Source organism: Gastrolobium bilobum, unplaced genomic scaffold (genome assembly GCF_033153095.1).
Source record: "Gastrolobium bilobum isolate Gb01-03AN ecotype WA unplaced genomic scaffold, APGP_CSIRO_Gbil_v1 utg8703, whole genome shotgun sequence".
NCBI classification, from domain to species: Eukaryota; Viridiplantae; Streptophyta; class Magnoliopsida; order Fabales; family Fabaceae; genus Gastrolobium; species Gastrolobium bilobum.
In genome coordinates, this window is record NW_026895474.1 from 75,912 (window position 1) to 93,112 (window position 17,201).

The 17,201-nt window shown below is 33.7% G+C and overlaps 2 protein-coding genes across 2 annotated transcripts; both read right to left on the bottom strand.

Moving 5' to 3' along the window:
• Positions 1-4,495: 4,495 nt before the first annotated feature.
• Positions 4,496-7,330, bottom strand: LOC133313530 (tyrosine-protein phosphatase RLPH2-like). The gene is made up of 4 exons (XM_061514923.1): positions 6,747-7,330; positions 5,625-5,692; positions 5,313-5,492; positions 4,496-4,820 (listed from the first exon to the last, which is right to left on the bottom strand). Exons 1-4 carry the CDS (start codon positions 7,261-7,263, stop codon positions 4,650-4,652), a joined length of 936 nt encoding a protein of 311 aa, XP_061370907.1. The 5' UTR covers positions 7,264-7,330; the 3' UTR covers positions 4,496-4,649.
• A 1,582-nt stretch (positions 7,331-8,912) lies between these two features.
• Positions 8,913-14,546, bottom strand: LOC133313554 (serine/threonine-protein kinase D6PKL1-like). Its single transcript, XM_061514949.1, has 2 exons — positions 12,600-14,546; positions 8,913-9,997 (listed from the first exon to the last, which is right to left on the bottom strand). The coding sequence occupies exons 1-2, from the start codon at positions 14,324-14,326 to the stop codon at positions 9,151-9,153; spliced, it is 2,574 nt and encodes an 857-aa protein (XP_061370933.1). The 5' UTR covers positions 14,327-14,546; the 3' UTR covers positions 8,913-9,150.
• Positions 14,547-17,201: the final 2,655 nt, after the last annotated feature.

Consider the following 17,201-nt stretch of genomic DNA (forward strand, 5'->3'; position numbering starts at 1 on the left):
GTTTATAAAGTTATGGTTGTAAGCCATCAAGCTTAATTTAATGATGATGGATTTTGATAAATTATATAAAATTATGTGTTTAATTTTTGGAAAAATTGTTTATCCTTTAAGATGACACAACTTATTAGGGGTGTTCATCAACCGATTCAAACCGATTTAAACTGTGGTGACCGAACTGAAAAACCGATAACCGAATAAACCAAAAAACCGAAAACTGAAAAAACCCCGCAAATTTTAATTGTATTGGATCGATTTTTGGATGGGTTGATGAAAACCGATCCAATCCAAACTGATTCAATATATTAATTTCCCTCTATCTACTTAGGTTTTTCCCCAATCATAGCCCAAAAAATTCTAAACTCAAGACCCATTAACTCATCAACTAAACGCAAAAAAATATCTAGTCACATCTCATCAACAAAATTTTATTTTTGTAGAGCTTCATATCTCATTGGCAAAAAAAACTATATTATAGTATACTAATACTTTTGTATTTCAAAAAAAAAAAAATTTACAAAGCCAATATATACAAAATATGTTATTTGCACAATAATACTGAAATAAATTTTAGGATTTTCAAAAAACCGAAAACCGATCCAATCCAAGATCGGATTTGAAAAAAAATCCAAACCGAATGGATGATTATATGATCAAATCGAAAGGATTGAATCGGATGATTATATCGATCCAATCCAGACCGCGAACACCCCTACAACTTATATCATTTCACTCTCACAAAGAGGTGGGACTCACACCTTTATTTTTTTGTCAGCTATCTCTCTTCGTTTATCTATCTCTTTCTCTCTCTTAAAATGACACAATTTTATCTCTTTAAAATGACACACATTTTTTCCTTAATTTTTACTTGTAGCCTAAAAACAATTAGGAAAAAGTGTGTGTCATTTTGAAGGACGTAAAATTGTGTCATTTTAAGAGAGAGAAAGAGATAGATAAAGGAGAGAGAGTTAACAAAAAAAAAATAAAGGTGTGGGTCTCACCTCTTTGTGAGAGTGAAAAAATATAAATTGTGTCATTTAAAAGGATAAATATTTTTATCAAACAATTATGGTCTTATGCGCCAACTTTTTTTTGTTTTTTTCCTTCCAAGGATCTGTTTCTCTCTCTTTTCTTTTCGTTTTTTTGTTTTCCTTGCTTCTGTCATGTGTGTTGAGTTGTGTACCCTAGGCTAGAGGAAAGGGACATTGGAGAAAGGTACTTTTGAGTTATGACGCGAGTTTTGGCCATTGCGGGGTATGTGTCCGTTCTCTCTCGTTTTGACTCAGAGATGATTAGATTATAAATAAGAAATCGATACTTCCCTTGCTAAATTGATTAACTCAACGATAAAGGTTGCTTAAGTACAAAATCTTGATTTGAAATAATTTTTAACAATATTTATCATTTAAATATTTGTAAAGAAAAGCCATTGATTTTGCCCGAAGAAAGCATGCTAGGCTGAAAACAAAGTGTAGAGCTGGCAAAATATGTTAATTCATTCCGCCCCATTTTCAACTCGCTAAAACTGATATAGGTATAGGTATAGGAATAGGTTGACATGTTATTGGTGAGTAGATAGAAAATATAAATGCAGCTTGCATAAGAAAAAAATTACTTTTTCCTAGTGTGTATTTTAATATTAAAAAATATAAAGAAGTTATATTGGGATTAACATGTTATTTAATGATATGTGAGATTAAATGAAAAGTTTATAGGTGTATAAATTCTTAAAATTATTATTATTGCAAAATTACTTTAATAATAATATTTTGCATGGAAATGCTTGTCTTTTTATTTTGTTTAGTTCAACATTAATTTGTAATGATAAGTTATAATGACAGTGAACCAACCACTAACAACCGTATATATTGCAATTTTGTCATAAAACTACAACATTTTCAAATATAAAATCAAATGTGTCATCTATAATATACATGACATTAAAATTATGAATATGTTGTTAAAAAAAAATATGGTATATGGGAAATAATAATCTCATACTGTATAAAAATATTATCTTATGTCATAGACACTTCGATAATTATGTTATTATTTTCTCTTTTTTCTTTTTTTTTAGTGGTAAACCCCATTATTTTTTGTCTTAGCATAATATATGCTCTTTTTTATAACATAAGAGTAGACAAGCACATGATATATATGAGGATAATAAGTGAAAAAAAAAAACACATTTGACCCACGGATTGACCCATCTCTAACATGCTTTAATCCACCTACATAGTGAGAGTTGTGTTAGGTTGGCAGATTAAATTATATAATTAGCCGTACCCCATTTTGGCGAATTGGCCTGTTAGAGGGTATTTGGTAGAGGAAAAAAAATTATTTGAAAATCACAATTTTTTGAAAATATGATGAAAAAGTGAGTTTTTCGAGAATGTTATAAAAAGTTATTTGGTATCACGGGAATGTTTGATTAATTTTCTTGATATTATGTGTGATTGATTGTAAAATATTGTTGGAAATGTAGATTGAGGTTAATTATGTCCCAAAAAAATTATCAAATATTCTTATCTCATGAGATTCTCAAAATACCACTCATTTGATGATATAGAGAATTTTTTTTCATAAACATGAATCCCGAGAATCTGACTTTCTCAGAAAAAAATTTACAATCCTCATACCAAACGTGATTAAATCAAATTCTCAATCTCAGTTTCTCATGATTTTAAAAAAATTTCTTCTACCAAATACTCCTTTTAAGTTCAACCCATTTTGTCAAAAAATATTTTTGAAATATTCCAATTAATTCATTGTTTCGCGATTAGTTTGATTCAGGACGAATCCTGATATTAAGACTTTAAATTTATTTCAAAAGTAATATTAAAAAAAGATCAAATACATATTCTTACGCCCACTTACTCACTTGTTTTGTGCCTATATTTTATCAATTCTAAAAGAGACCAAAAGAGGTGAATTAAGCAAATCCCAAAAAGCATCAAATCTACTATATCATCGTTTTATGTAAGCCACTAGTTGAATTATATGAAAATATCTTAGGTGCATCAAATCTATCTAATTGGATACATTTTTTTATATTTGAAAAACTTTTCATCATTTTAAAAAAAAAACCCTGTCACGTTAAAAAAATTTCTCTTTTGGAAATTACGTATTGTTTCTTATTAAGCGCGTACTCTGCAAAAACTCATTATTTAATGTGACTCCCTTTTCGATCAATATAGTAGAAAGTTCCTATTATGAATGGTATTGATGGGGAAGAAAAATATCTATGACATGTTTTGTACGATAATGACCTTTCATATGCTGTGAATTATCTTTCTTTTCCGTAGCATTGCACCGTCCATTAATAAGTGCATAAAAAATATCCGTGATGTTGCCCCAATTTCACTCTGGCTTAAGCAAGATAAAGACAACAAGACCAATCTTTTTCAAACAACCTTTTCATTCTTTCTTTTTTTAACCAATTTATGCTATGAAAAAAAAAAAAATAAGCATGTGGATCACTGGCCCACCAGTCCAGTTCTGTTTTTGTAACCTTCGACTGGATCAATGAATCCAATTAACTGGCACAAAAACTGCATACTCACTTGGTACCAAAAAATTGAGCAATTAAAGTGGAAACGTGTATTAAATTCTTTTCAGAATTATTTTTAGAAAAAGATTTAAAGTCTTAATTTCAAAACTTGTTCCGAATCAAACTAGTCACAAAAATAAGTCGATTGAAATATTTAAAAAAAGAAAAAGAGCGATGCTTTATTAATACTTGATTTGGGATCATGTTCTACTTTTGTACATCATTAGCATACAAAAGCTGAGAATTACTGAACAATAAAAGTGTAATTTGTAATTTACTCAAAAAAAAATTTCATTTTTGGTACATCGGTATCTATTATTATATTCCATGCATTTTGTGTCTATTCAGAATCAATGAAGGAGGTATTTTGCGTTTTGCAAGACATGTCAAGAAAAGAAATTAAATGAGATTGTTATATAATCTTTCATTCATTTTATAAACAAGTTATAATTCTCAGTTCAAAAAACACAAATCTACCAGAACCTTTTCCTTCAATCAAACTACTCTATATATATACATATGTAGAAAACCTACAAAAAAGAGAGTAAATATACAATTTAATTTTATAACAATATTACTTCTACTGTTTTGATATTTTGGGCAGCCAAGAATTTTTGGGAAAAAAAAAACAACATAAGCACAAATTGTGTATGTACACTCTTGAAAAACTATGTTTTTAAACCCCGAGAGTTGTTTTGTTAGTAGCGACCCAGGTAGACCTTAGGATTTGACCTGCCTAAAAAATATTGAGTTTGATTCTTGACAATAGCAATTTCGAAGAAAGGTGAAGAGGCTCAAACCTAAAATCGGATTAGTCGGGTTCATTAGGATTTCGGATACCTGTTCGTATCTAAAAAAAAAATAAAAAAGTATGTTTTTATAACTGCAATTTGAAAGGTGAGGGATTTAAATCCATAGCATTGATGAAGAGAAAAGTGAAATGCTTTATTGACAATCAGAGTAAGAGGACAAACCATCTCAGTGGCTCTCGTGTTTCAGATCAACAACAACAAATATTTTCTTATCTCTATAAGCTCATGAGACCTAAAGCTTAATAGCTTAGGCTAAACTGTATACTGACAAAACTATAACAAATATGAAACTATTTTGCCAATACATCTGTATCACGAATAATCTTCATTGAAGGAAGGACAATTGCAGCAACTGGCTTATGTTCATATCCACCACCTTCATCAATGATCATCCTTAAGCCTTCTACATGGAGTTTTCCATGGTGACCACTAACAATGATGGTCGGACTTGCCCTTAGTTCCTACAAGAAAACAGTAAGCTAATTTATTTGAAAAAACTACAAAAGCAAGCGGGGTGCACAAGGCTCCCCAACATGCGAGGGTAGGAGTGAGAGTCAATTATACACTGACTTTCCGGTCACAAAAAGCAACCTTATCCCTGTTCCAAGGCTCACTCTTAAAAAGCTATAAAGGAGGGATCTTTTGACTTCAATATAAGACTAGGAAGTCTTACTTTCCATCTCAGCTGTTGATTTCCGTCCATCTAACAGTTATAATTTATTTGAGATTAATAACCAATTAATTGGTATAACTCAATAAATTATTGTTGTTAGATGGACAAAAATCAGCGACCGAGATCAGAAAATAAGACTTCTTAATCTTACACCGGAGTCAAAAGATCTATATATATATATATATATATATATATATATATATATATATATATATATATATATACTATCTAAAAACATAAGATGTTGCAGTAATTAGAATATTAAGCAGCCAGCTATCACCTCTGGAATATCCCAAACATTCTTTCTCCCACTTAGAGCCTCCACCTTAGTCACCCGAGTATCTCGAGCTTTCAACAATTTTAATTGTTCTTTAACATCTACTTCTTTCTCCAAACCAGCATGAACAGCAATCAACTTGCAGCATTTAACACCACCATCAGTGTTCACAAAGACATCGTCCTAGTAAAACATGACCCGAAGAGCTTTCAGCAGTTGTTCCTTTGATTAAAATCAGTTTGAAAACGAAAACTTATAAATCTACGTGATATGATATGACTAGAGACACAAAGAGGCAAAGAGAGTAAGCCCCACCTCTTCATGGACCCAAACCAAATCAGCAAGAAACTTCTTGTGCTCATCAGGAACTGCCTTAACCAAATCTGCATGCAATGAACTCCCCCTTCAGTCCAGGAAACAACAACACTCAAATTTCAAGAAAGGGCTAGTTACACTTCAAAACTTGTAAATAGCATTTTTTATTCATAGCACTGAAAAATGAAAACCCCTACGCTATGTAAACATAATGCAACTATGCCATTCACAGAGAACCTGAAGTTTTATAAAACCGTACATACTAACACAGCTAGCAGAATCCACAAAACAAAGCAAATTCCACCAACACCACCTCATCATTTTCTTCATTTCTACTCAAAAACCTAAACATATCAAAACACCCCATTTCCACTAAATTCTAAATATCCTCAACATATCAAAATACCAAGATTAAAAAAAGAGTAGTGTTAACATAAACAGTGAATATTGCAACAGAAACATACTATCCCACTATTCAAAAAAATCCAATCGCTTACTATAAAGCTCCTAGCTCGTCACGATTCAAAATGAAAGGGCAAAAAAGCAAATCCTAATGCACAAGGCTCCCAACTTGCAAAGGCAGAGATAAGGTCGATTGTACCTGGCCTTACTCTTTTATTTTTGCAAAGGGGTTGTTTTTCGTACTCAAATCGAATTTGTCACCTTTGTCAAGCAGGCCAAAGCCAATGACAGGAGACTATCACCAACAACCACAATAATAGAGCTCTACGCTATATCTTTATCCAAAACCTTAAAACTGAATGAAAAAATCATATTTTTGAAAATCGAGATTCCCAGACAAATAAAAATTTTTCTTGTACCAAACATCTCCTAAGGTATTAGTTTTACAGTCCTCTCACTTAAACTTCACTCGATAAACTGCACGCGATTAAACTTCACTCGGCCAATGACCAATCTTAATATCATACATATATGCATAAGATTCACCATGTACTTGAGTCTGTTATAACATAATTATTTACGAAATCCAAACACCATGGACATAAATTGAGTATAAATGTGGAAATTAATAAATTATTTTATTCCAAAATAAACATTTAAAAAAAAATAAAAGAAAAAATAAAAAGAAGATTATGTATTAGCTAAAGCAAGGAAGCGAACCAGCAGAACCATGAGGAACACCATAGGACTCAAAGGTGGGTCCAGCGTCATAAATGGAACCCTGATACTCTGTGCCTTTAGCAGTGTTAAACTTAACCTTGATGGTACCACCCCACCTTCTCCCTTGAAGGTGCATATTCTCATACCCATCACCCTTGAACCACCCTTCTCTCTCCTCGCTCGCCTCGTACTCCTTCCACCCATCGGAAAACTCGGAGCCGTCAGGAGGCGGCGGAAGGAGGCGGAGGAAGGCGGCGAAGGCGAGGTCGTGGTTGCCGGAGAGGAAGACATGGTTCTGATGAGGGTAGCGGGATGGCAAGGCGATGAGGAAATCGATGACTTGGCGTGTGTTAGTGCCTCTGTCGCAGTAATCGCCCAAGAAGATGATGGTGGCGGTTTGGAATTGTGATGGGTCGATCTGGGTTTCGAGATTGGACCACAGATTTTGGAGCTTCGTGATGTAGCCATGGGTGTCACCTATGCAGCATACTATCCTGGCTTTCGGGGAATTTGACATTGTTTCGTGTTGTATGCACAAGCACAACAGAAGAAAATCTGGTTTATATATTTATGGATAAAAATATACTTGCTCGTTTAACAAAATGTTATTTGTATTGCTAAGGTTTCGATATTGTTCGGCCATTTTACAAAATGGTTGTTTGTTGAAACTAGGAAGGCACACACTTCAAAAACTCTGATGTGTTGTGTTCGACACTTTTTGACACTCTCGGACACTCCAACACTCCTCGATACTCCAACACGCGTTATAGAAATTCAAAAATAATTTAAAGGTTGCGTTGCGTTGAGTTTTTAGTCCCAACTATTAGATTCGTTCGATTATGATTACTATTTTATTGAGTTTAATATAAATATTTGGGATATCTTATGTTTCTTTGCAAAATTTATGAATATTATAAGTTTAGATTCATTTTTTTGTTAAATTATTGAATATTAAATATAATATAGACTACATAAATTAAAAATATTATTTAATATCAAAACGTGTCCTAACGTGTCGAAATCTAACATTTTTTAGAATTGACGTGTCGGAGTGTCGTGTCATATCGTATCACGTGTCCCGTGTCGGTATCGGTGCTACATAGCCTTGAAACGATCAACTTATTCCAGAACCTGTCAATTTTGTTGGAGTAAATTTCTTAGCAATTTGATAATTTTTAAAATTAATTTAAATAAATTAAAACTTTTGAAGATAAAAAAATGAGTTTTATAAGAATTATATTGTACGAAAAGTGATTGTCATATTATAAATATTCGTTTTTTGTGCCTTAGTTTTTTTTTTTTTCAAAAAATGCGGACCCCATAACATGTTGTGTGTGTAGGAAACTTTTTTGTGTCATGTTACATGATGAATACAAACCCTTAAAAAAATATACAAAAAAAATTAAATTTATATATTTATTCTTTTATTGTTTATTATCTATACTACTTAATAAAAAAGTGTTAACGGTTGTAATTTAGAATCATATTTATTAATTAATTATTAATTTTCAATAAATTATAATCGTTAGATTGACGAAAATCAACGGTTAAAATTTGATAGTAAAATATAATAAGAAAAATAGATACTAAGTATAACCTTTCAGTATAACCTTTCTTGTTATAAAAATATAAAAAAGACTGTTTATGTTCATATTGGACATCAAGATTTTTTTTATTTTATTTTTAGTTCTTAAGGGAACCTTCTTGCTTCTACTCAGATGGCAATTCCTTTATGCTTTATTTTTCCTTTTGTTTTACTTGGTAAATGGTAAATTATAACATAATTCAATCGTCATCAATCAAAAATATCCAGTTAATCCCTGATTAATGGCACAAAATACCCTTGGATTCATAGCAATTCTTGAGAGTTAGTGAATACAAATGGAAGCTGTTTGGTGACCCGGGATTAGTGCAATAATCATCATTCCACACAACGCGAAGTAGATAAAACACATTAGTATATTAGTATAAGCAAAAGGATTTCCCTTCCTTCCATTCAAACCCAATCATCGGGTAAAGGATTGGGGTGTGTAAATGACTATTTGAATCAGCATTATAAATTTCTTCTGTTGCCATCACCAGAATCAATGAAGTGCTTTTAGTTTGGCTTTATTTACTTTTGGGATACTCTTACCAGTAACAAAATTCTTTAATTTACTCCAGCATGGGAACTGAATAAGTGTCGCATTTTTTGGTTCCCAGGAATTTATGTTCTTTCATATTGCGACTATCAACTATTCAAGTTGCCATACAACCTGAACTTACTACACCTAATAAGGCACATTTTACCTGTTATAATTACAACATAGGCTTACATAATTGTTACAGCTCGGCACATGAAGCATAGAGCCAGAAACAAGGGAATCCATAAAAAGAATGCCACACTTGCCAAAGAGCAGTCTCTTCAAAACAACTCAAATTCCACTTGCTCCCCAGTTGTTTTACACTCTAAATACTTGCCACCCTTGCCCTGTGGCTGTGAGGTCATGTCTGAGACTCCAAACTCACAAAAGTCTGGAAGTTCTGGTGGGATAGCACAACGTATTAAGGCCCAATTAAGGCCCTCGAAGAAGGGATGCTGTTTAATCTCTGCAGCCCCTTTCTCAGACCCCAAACGGTTTTCAGGCTCTTTAACCAACAACCCTCTTATGAGATCCCTCGCTTGGAAACTAACAAATGGGCTGTCAGGGAATCTGAGACTTTGCATCACCACGTTGGCTAATGTTTCTTCATTATTAGATCCTTTAAAGGGTGTTCTACCATATAGAAGCTCATAAAGAAAAACACCAAATGTCCACCAGTCAACTGCAGCTCCATGTCCCTCTCCTTGGATGATCTCAGGCGCTAGGTATTCATGAGTACCAACAAATGAATTTGACCTTGCATCTGTAGGCTCAGCCACGAGTTGCGGCAATGATCTGATCTGAGCAGCAAGATCAGCTTTTAATTTCCTTGCTTTTGCAGCAGTAGGTAAGAATCTAGGGCTGAAGCACGGAACTTGACAGGATGGCTCAATACAGAATGGCTCAATGCAACTCGATTGTGCACAAGGACCAGAAATCTTAGCAGGATCCACATCAGATGATTTCAGAAGAGTCGGGCTAACATCACACCTCAGTGACAGGTCAAAATCCGTGAGCATAATGTGGCCGTCTTCTCGAACAAGAATGTTTTCAGGTTTCAAATCACGGTAAACAACTCCAAGCATGTGCAAGTACTCCAAAGCAAGAAGGACTTCAGCAACATAAAACCTGCGGGTACAAAGGTTCTAGTGACTACAAAGCAATTTGTTTTTGTGTTGTGAACAAGGTTGGCTTGAATTAACATAAAATTTCTGATCAGAAACTGAAAGCCAATTCAATTATGTTAGCTATCAAAGCAATTTCCACCTTAACAGCTATTATATATATTTGTTGAAAATTTTGCATGAATGTACAGGGACAATTATTAATCAAGACTAATGCCGCAATACACATAACTTCAATAAAATTGTTTTGATAAATTTTACTTTTTTAAAACTAAATTATTAGTTTTAAATGTTTTTTTAATTAGCTTAATCTTGTTTATGAAAGAGAGAGCAATAATACATATACATAGAGGGTTTTATAAACGCATAAGAAAAACACAGATATTTAAACCAGACAAAGTGGCAAGAAGAAAAACAAACAATTAGTTCACTGTGGAAACTGGAAACTTTTAAAAAGATAACAAGATATCAGTTGACACAAGTTATATTTCATTAGAATATAAGGATGGCCTAAAAATAAGCAAGCACCCATTATTTAATATCCCTATTTCTACTCTCATTCTCAATGACTAGAACTTCATATATTTAATATCACGATCTTAAATTCCTTTTTTTCCTTCTCAATAAGAAAACTTACTTAACAAGCTTAATTATGAAGCTTTTGATAGAGATATAAGACCACAGCTTTTTTAACGTATTCAATTTCATTAGGGCAAAAAACAAAGGAAAAACAGAAAAAGTAACTTCAGTATTTTGAATGACATGCATTGCACTCTATGCAAAAACAATGTCATACCCCGTTCTATCTCACACCCCATTGCACCCTATGCAGCACTCTATGCTACTGGAAGGATGTCGCACACAGCCACATATATGTATAGGCTGACAGCAAAAACTGCCCCCAGAAAGCAGATGGCTATTTGAATATTTACGAAAATTCCAGCAACAACCAAACCATGCTTCCACCATATGGTGCAGGAGGAAGTTATTATTACCAAATTTTAGTCAATAATTGAAACAACCTCTTTTGCTACGCTAAACAAAGTGGTAATTAAGAATAGGGATCATAAGCAGTGAATGCTGCAAGGATTAAAAAATTCAGGGCACAGCAGCAGTGACAGGCTGGTGGTTTAGTAGGTCAGTAGAGGTGGAAGAGTACATTTGACTGAAGCATGACCAATAGAATATCAAATATGCAATATGCATTGCACAAGCTAGCTGCATGACAGCAGATCAAGAAGACAGCACTAGTAACATGATATCTTCCTTAAAAAGCTCCATCAATCAGTAACCAAAGTCACTGGCAGGAATTTACAAAAAAAAAAAAAAAAAGTCACTGGCAGGATTTCATCATCTAACTCTTTCTACTCTATCAATTTTATAATAGGAAGGAAATGTCTGCCCTGAAAGAATGAGTGTATATGATGGAACTGTATTTCTATTAATGAAGAACAGAGGAGACTAGCTCCTTACAACAACACAAATACAGAGAATTGAAATGCAGAAAACATGAAATTACAGAAAGCAAAAAACAGATAATTGAAAAGAAAACTCTAGAGGTCTGCCAAATCAGAACCTGTATCCCCTTCCTAACCCATTTATTTAATTCATTCCTAGCTAGCACTACCTATCCTTTCCTCTTATATTCTCATTTTTCCCTAACCGAATTCCCATCTCCTAATATTCCTTACCAGCTCAGCATTCAGTTATGCTATAGCCTTAACATAACAACCAACTTGAATGGGTCTATCAATATATCTAACCAAGTGAAAAAACCTCATTGAGACTTTTCATACCTTCAGGATTTACAAGGTAAAAAACAAACTTTTTCAAGTTATGCAAGCTGCAACAGCATATATATATATATATATATATATATATATATATATAGGGCTTAACATTTCTGCAGCAGTCGTAGATAGTGTTATCTACAACTGACACAGAAAAGTGGGCCCCACGGCTTCTTAAAAAAAAAAAAACTCAGGATCCGTTGCCGTATCCTAGGATTCGGACGTGTATCCTTGCTTGCTGTAGGTACAGCAGCTGCAGAAATCATTTTGCCATATATGTATATATATATATATATATATATATATATATATATATATGGGGCAGGATCCTTTGACACCAGTGTCAAACTAATAATTAATTAATAATTAATAAATTATAACCATTAGATTGGTGGAAATCAATCGTTAAGATTTAGTGTCAAACTTTTTAGTTTGACACCGGTGTCAAAGAATCCTGCTCCTATATATATATATATATATCCTTAATGCAACCTCAAAAGTCATAGAACTATATTTTATATAGTGCAGCAATGAAGCATATATTATACGGAATAAACATATCAAAATTCAAAATCTTATTGACTGCACTAGATATACCAGAAATGCATGACAAATGATGATTCATGAGAATATTCATAAGCATATTTCAGCAACTACGTGAATTAAACAGATTTGTTTGTAACCAGAAATACTTAAGGAATCATACCATTTATTGCATACCTAAAAATATAGTTGGTGGGAGATTGCATATGACTTCTGACAAAATAGAAAATAAAATCCTAACATATTACTGGACAGTTGTTCTTACTATCATACCTTGCTGCTGGCTCTGAAAAACTTCTACCAAGTTGTTTCTGCCGTAGAACATGAAGATCTCCACCTGGACAATACTCCATGACCAGACATGACAGGTTATCTGATGTAAACTGCACATACAGTGTTGGAAGAAAAGGATGATCCAGCATCCTTAATATTTCTCTTTCAGTTTGAGCCCTAGGCATCTTCTTCCTTCTTGCCAAAAATTCATTGTCCATGACCTTAATAGCAAACAAGCAATTTGTGCCAATTAATTCAGCAAGATATACAGTCCCAATGTCTCCACAACCAAGTTTCTTCAAAAGATTGAAGTGTCTCAAGCCCAAGACTCCATGCTGCATTTGAGCATGTCGTATGGCTTCCCATCTAACATCCTTTGACATGTGAGGTCTATTACCACAACTAGAACCACTGACATTGCTCTCATCACTGGTACTTGTACTGCTACTGTGGTCACCTTGGCTACTCTTTGAACTTTGTGAAAATTCAAGTTGCTCTTTCAATCTGGTGTTCTTTTTAACTTTCGTAACTTCTCTGCCGCTATTACAGCCAGTTGATGCTGACTGAGGGTGCACATTACTCGAGTTTACTCCATCTCCAGGACTGATAGAGTCCAATTCTATAATACCTTTGCTGTTTTCTTTGCTTGTATTTTCTATAGCACACCAACATCTCTCGCAAACGAGTTGAGTTGTACCAGGAACTGACATGTTATTTACTTCATTGGGTGTAGGATCAACTAAAGAAGAAATTGAAACCTGATTTAGTTTCTTCTTACCCAAATTCTTGTTCTTGATGACCGATTTAACTGTTCGGGGAGCATTGCGTGACAGTTTGCACACTCTATTGCCATTTACTGAAGTAGATGAGGAAGACACTGTTTGTAACCTACCTTTGCGCCCATTCTTTGACACAGGTGCTTTATTTCCTAATTTTTTAGGAGAAGAAGCATTTTCAGGCAACTCTAATATACTTCCATTGGTGTTACAAATAGATGTTGAAGATGTAGATGTTTGTTTTTCTATTTGAGCAGACTCCAATGGCTGTGATGGAACCTCAACTTTACTTGATGAACATGCCCCAGTATCATTTTGTGTAGTTGCAATGGAAGAATGAACATTTTGGCTCAATGGATTGCTTTTGGCAGTTTGATGAGACTGGGATGCTTTATCCAAGGCAAGAGAATTGCTTTCATCTGACACTAGAGATATCTCAATTGTTCTCCCTTTACTCTCACCATTAGAAGGTCCAGATCGTCTATCTTCAGCTACAACTGAATTGTACAATGTCTGTATTTTCCCAACCTCGGATATTCTAGGAGAAGCTGTTGACTTTGATAATCTTTTCATTGCAGCCATTTCTGATGCCTTAGATATACATAGGTCTCTTAATGCCTGCTTCAAAGTCACTGGCTCAGAAGTCCCAACTCGCGGGGACCGAGGAACACCCACTGTGATTGGCTTTTTTAGTGCACTTTTCATCTTAGGGCTTGTCCCATCTTGTAAAAATCCCAAATCCCTTGATGAAGATTTAAGAGTAAATGATTCAAACAGCTTATTAATATCATCATCTATATTATCCTTGAATCCCAGTTTCAACACAGGAAGCTTCTGATTTTTCTCAGCCACACTATATCCAGAAGTGGACTGATGTATCCCAGTATCTTTCCCTGCATTTAGGTCTTCCCTTGCTTCAACAATTTCACAAGTGCCGGAAAATGAACCCATTAGAGATAAATAGCTCCACTAACTTTGGTGTGGTAGAAGTAACAGAAACCTCTCAATGCGAAAGTCTATTCTAATTCATTTCACATGCAGTGTATTATACACCATAAACTCACACCTCAAGGACAGTGAACCCAATCCAACTTTCAAAATCCAAACCATTCTTTTGTTCAAATCAAATTTGAAGTACGAATGGTACATCCACTTCTTTAGCAGTTACGTAACATTGAAACCCTGATGCAATGGCCAACATTTGAACGTATCAGGAGACCAAGAGGAAATATGAAATATGAAAATTGTAAAGTAAGTAAGAAGAAACAGGGAAGGACACACATTGACAGAAAAGAAGACACAGAAATCATATGACAACAAAAACACAAATCATCAAAACTGTAAGAGATACCCCAAAATCAGTAATACCATAAGCCTCTCACTTGCAGGACAAGGGCCAGTTGCAAAGCACATATATGAAATTGCACATGGAACAGCAAGACACTTCGAAATTTTCTTTTCTTTTCTTTTTCAAAATTCTAACGGTTAGGCACTCTCTGAAATTAATGTGAAGATCAGAATACAAGCCAATCTATCTCATAAAATACAAGAATTCAAATATTTAGTTAATAAACCAAATTAAGAGTAACCACGAGATAAATCAATAGGATTAAACAACAGGATGTTCAAAGCTGAGCCACCAATTCAATCTGGATAGTGCCCAAACATGCATTTATGCACAGGACCTAGTTTATAACAAGCACAACAATTCCCCTTGCTGATTCTGTTGGTATATAATAAAACTATCCGGTTTGAAGCGGGATTGAACTATTTTTTTACCATTTCAAGGACTTCACCCAAATCAGATGAAATGTAAAGCAAACCAAAGTTGTAAGCCAGTTCTTGTTTATGTTTACTACGACATTATCCAATTAAGAGAAAGGATCCGAAGAAATGTGAATTTACTTAAGGATCCATATCCCACCACAAAAAAAAAAAAAATACACACACACACACACACACAAAAACCGAAAACGAAGGAGTTTTAAACAGAGAAACCAAGTGTAGAATCCAAAAACAGAAGCAGCTTCTCCGAGTTGAAGCTCAGAAACCACAAAGAGAAAATCTCGAAATCTAGTTAACAAATTCAGACAACGCAACACAGTATATATGAATGAACAACAAACACCGTTCATCAGAGATGCGAGGAACGAGTTAGTACAATAAAAACTGTACAGAGTGCGATCGGAAACACAGAAACCGCACCTGCAAGCAAGCGAAGGCGAAGAAATAGGAGCACATTGACGCCACAGGAACTTCGGCAGATGGAATCCACAGCGCAGAAGACTCAATCAAAGTGGAAAATTAAGAGAGAGAGAGAGAGAGAGAGAGAGAGAGAGAGAGAGAGAGAAACCCTAGACGAACATGGAGATGATGGATGAACTCAGAGGTAGAGAGAGAAAGCGAAGAGAGAGAGAGAGAGAGAGAGAGAGAGAGAGAAAAGAAGAAGAAGAAGATGCATTATGTTAATTTTCTTCAGTTACGCTTTCAGCACTGGCACTGATTATTTTGTACAAAAAGGGACCCACACCCTGTGCGATCTGCTCTGCTCACAGACAAAATATCACTATAATCTTGAACCAAAAAAAAAAAAATATTACTATAAATTAAATAAATATAATTTGAACTCTTTCTTTTATGAAATTTATTTATTTTTTTAAAGTATCATGGAATTTTTACTATTTAAATATAAATAATAATTATAATCTCATTTGTCGGTTTTTTGGCGTTTTGCTTTAAATAATACTCCACCACTTGAAAAATAGACCATCTCAGATTTGCCTTCCTATAATAAACATGTATAATTTAATAATGTTTAAAATACTTTACATAGTATCCGATGCTCTTTCTTTCTTTTTTTCTATTTTTTTTTGGGTTTAAGCATAGCAAGGTGATATTCTTTGCCATGTGATACAAGGGATAAGTATTATTCCAATTAACCATGTTAAGTTATTAATCTGAGTCTAATTTTCCAAATTAGTTGTTTGATGTTGTAAACATTTTCAGAACAAATAAGAAAAAGTTAACATATTTTCCCGGTATATGACATTTCAATAACAGCTATTTATTAATTGATCTCAAGTACTTTTACAACTATTCTTGCATTTATTTAACTAATAAACTCATTTCCAAATTCAATTTATTAAAAAAAGCATATGAACCCTATTTTTTTAGCTTTAAAATTAAAACCACAGTAGAAAAGAGAAGTCAATAACACTTGGGTGGAGTCCTTTTGAATTTAAAAGGACTGTGGTCATCATGAACCTAATTTCCTGCACATTGTGTTGCCAATAATGGCGATGATCATTGATCAAACAATGAATCCCAAAGTCGAGACAACTTGAATTCCCCCAACCAATCAGCCTTCAATTAATCGCCAACTATTTCTTGTACACAAACTTCAATGGATACAGACTATAACATATATAATAATTCAAACTTACAAATTGAACCATGAATTATTGGTAGATCCACCAATGCCAGACAATTTCAAAAAAAAAAAATTAAAAAAAAAACTATAGTATTCTTCAATTTAGTTTGGGTTGAGATTTCACTTTTTAATATTTAAATTAACATTTTCAAAGAAAATTGTTAAGTCCAGCTGAATTAATTATTCATTTGAGTAGATATATCTCATAGCCAAGGAACGCTCATTTTGTGTTGATGAGTTATGTGCTAGATTGCGAAATCAATGACACAAATCAAGGGGTATACTTTCATGGTATTTTATTGTTTTTGGGTATTTACGTAATAGTCATGGTATCTTACAAATTGAAGTGGGTGTATAAATGCCCACACACATATATATATATATATATATATATAG

Excerpts from the sequence above, each read along its gene's own strand:
- LOC133313530 (XM_061514923.1), bottom strand. The coding sequence starts at position 7,263 with ATGTCAAATTCCCCGAAAGCCAGGATAGTATGCTGCATAGGTGACACC. Across the intron at positions 5,493-5,624 it reads TGGTTTGGGTCCATGAAGAG|GACGATGTCTTTGTGAACAC; the intron begins GTGGGGCTTACT and ends ATGTTTTACTAG. Across the intron at positions 4,821-5,312 it reads ATGTTTGGGATATTCCAGAG|GAACTAAGGGCAAGTCCGAC; the intron begins GTGATAGCTGGC and ends GTTTTCTTGTAG.
- LOC133313554 (XM_061514949.1), bottom strand. The coding sequence starts at position 14,326 with ATGGGTTCATTTTCCGGCACTTGTGAAATTGTTGAAGCAAGGGAAGAC. Across the intron at positions 9,998-12,599 it reads TTTTCAGAGCCAGCAGCAAG|GTTTTATGTTGCTGAAGTCC; the intron begins GTATGATAGTAA and ends TTGTACCCGCAG.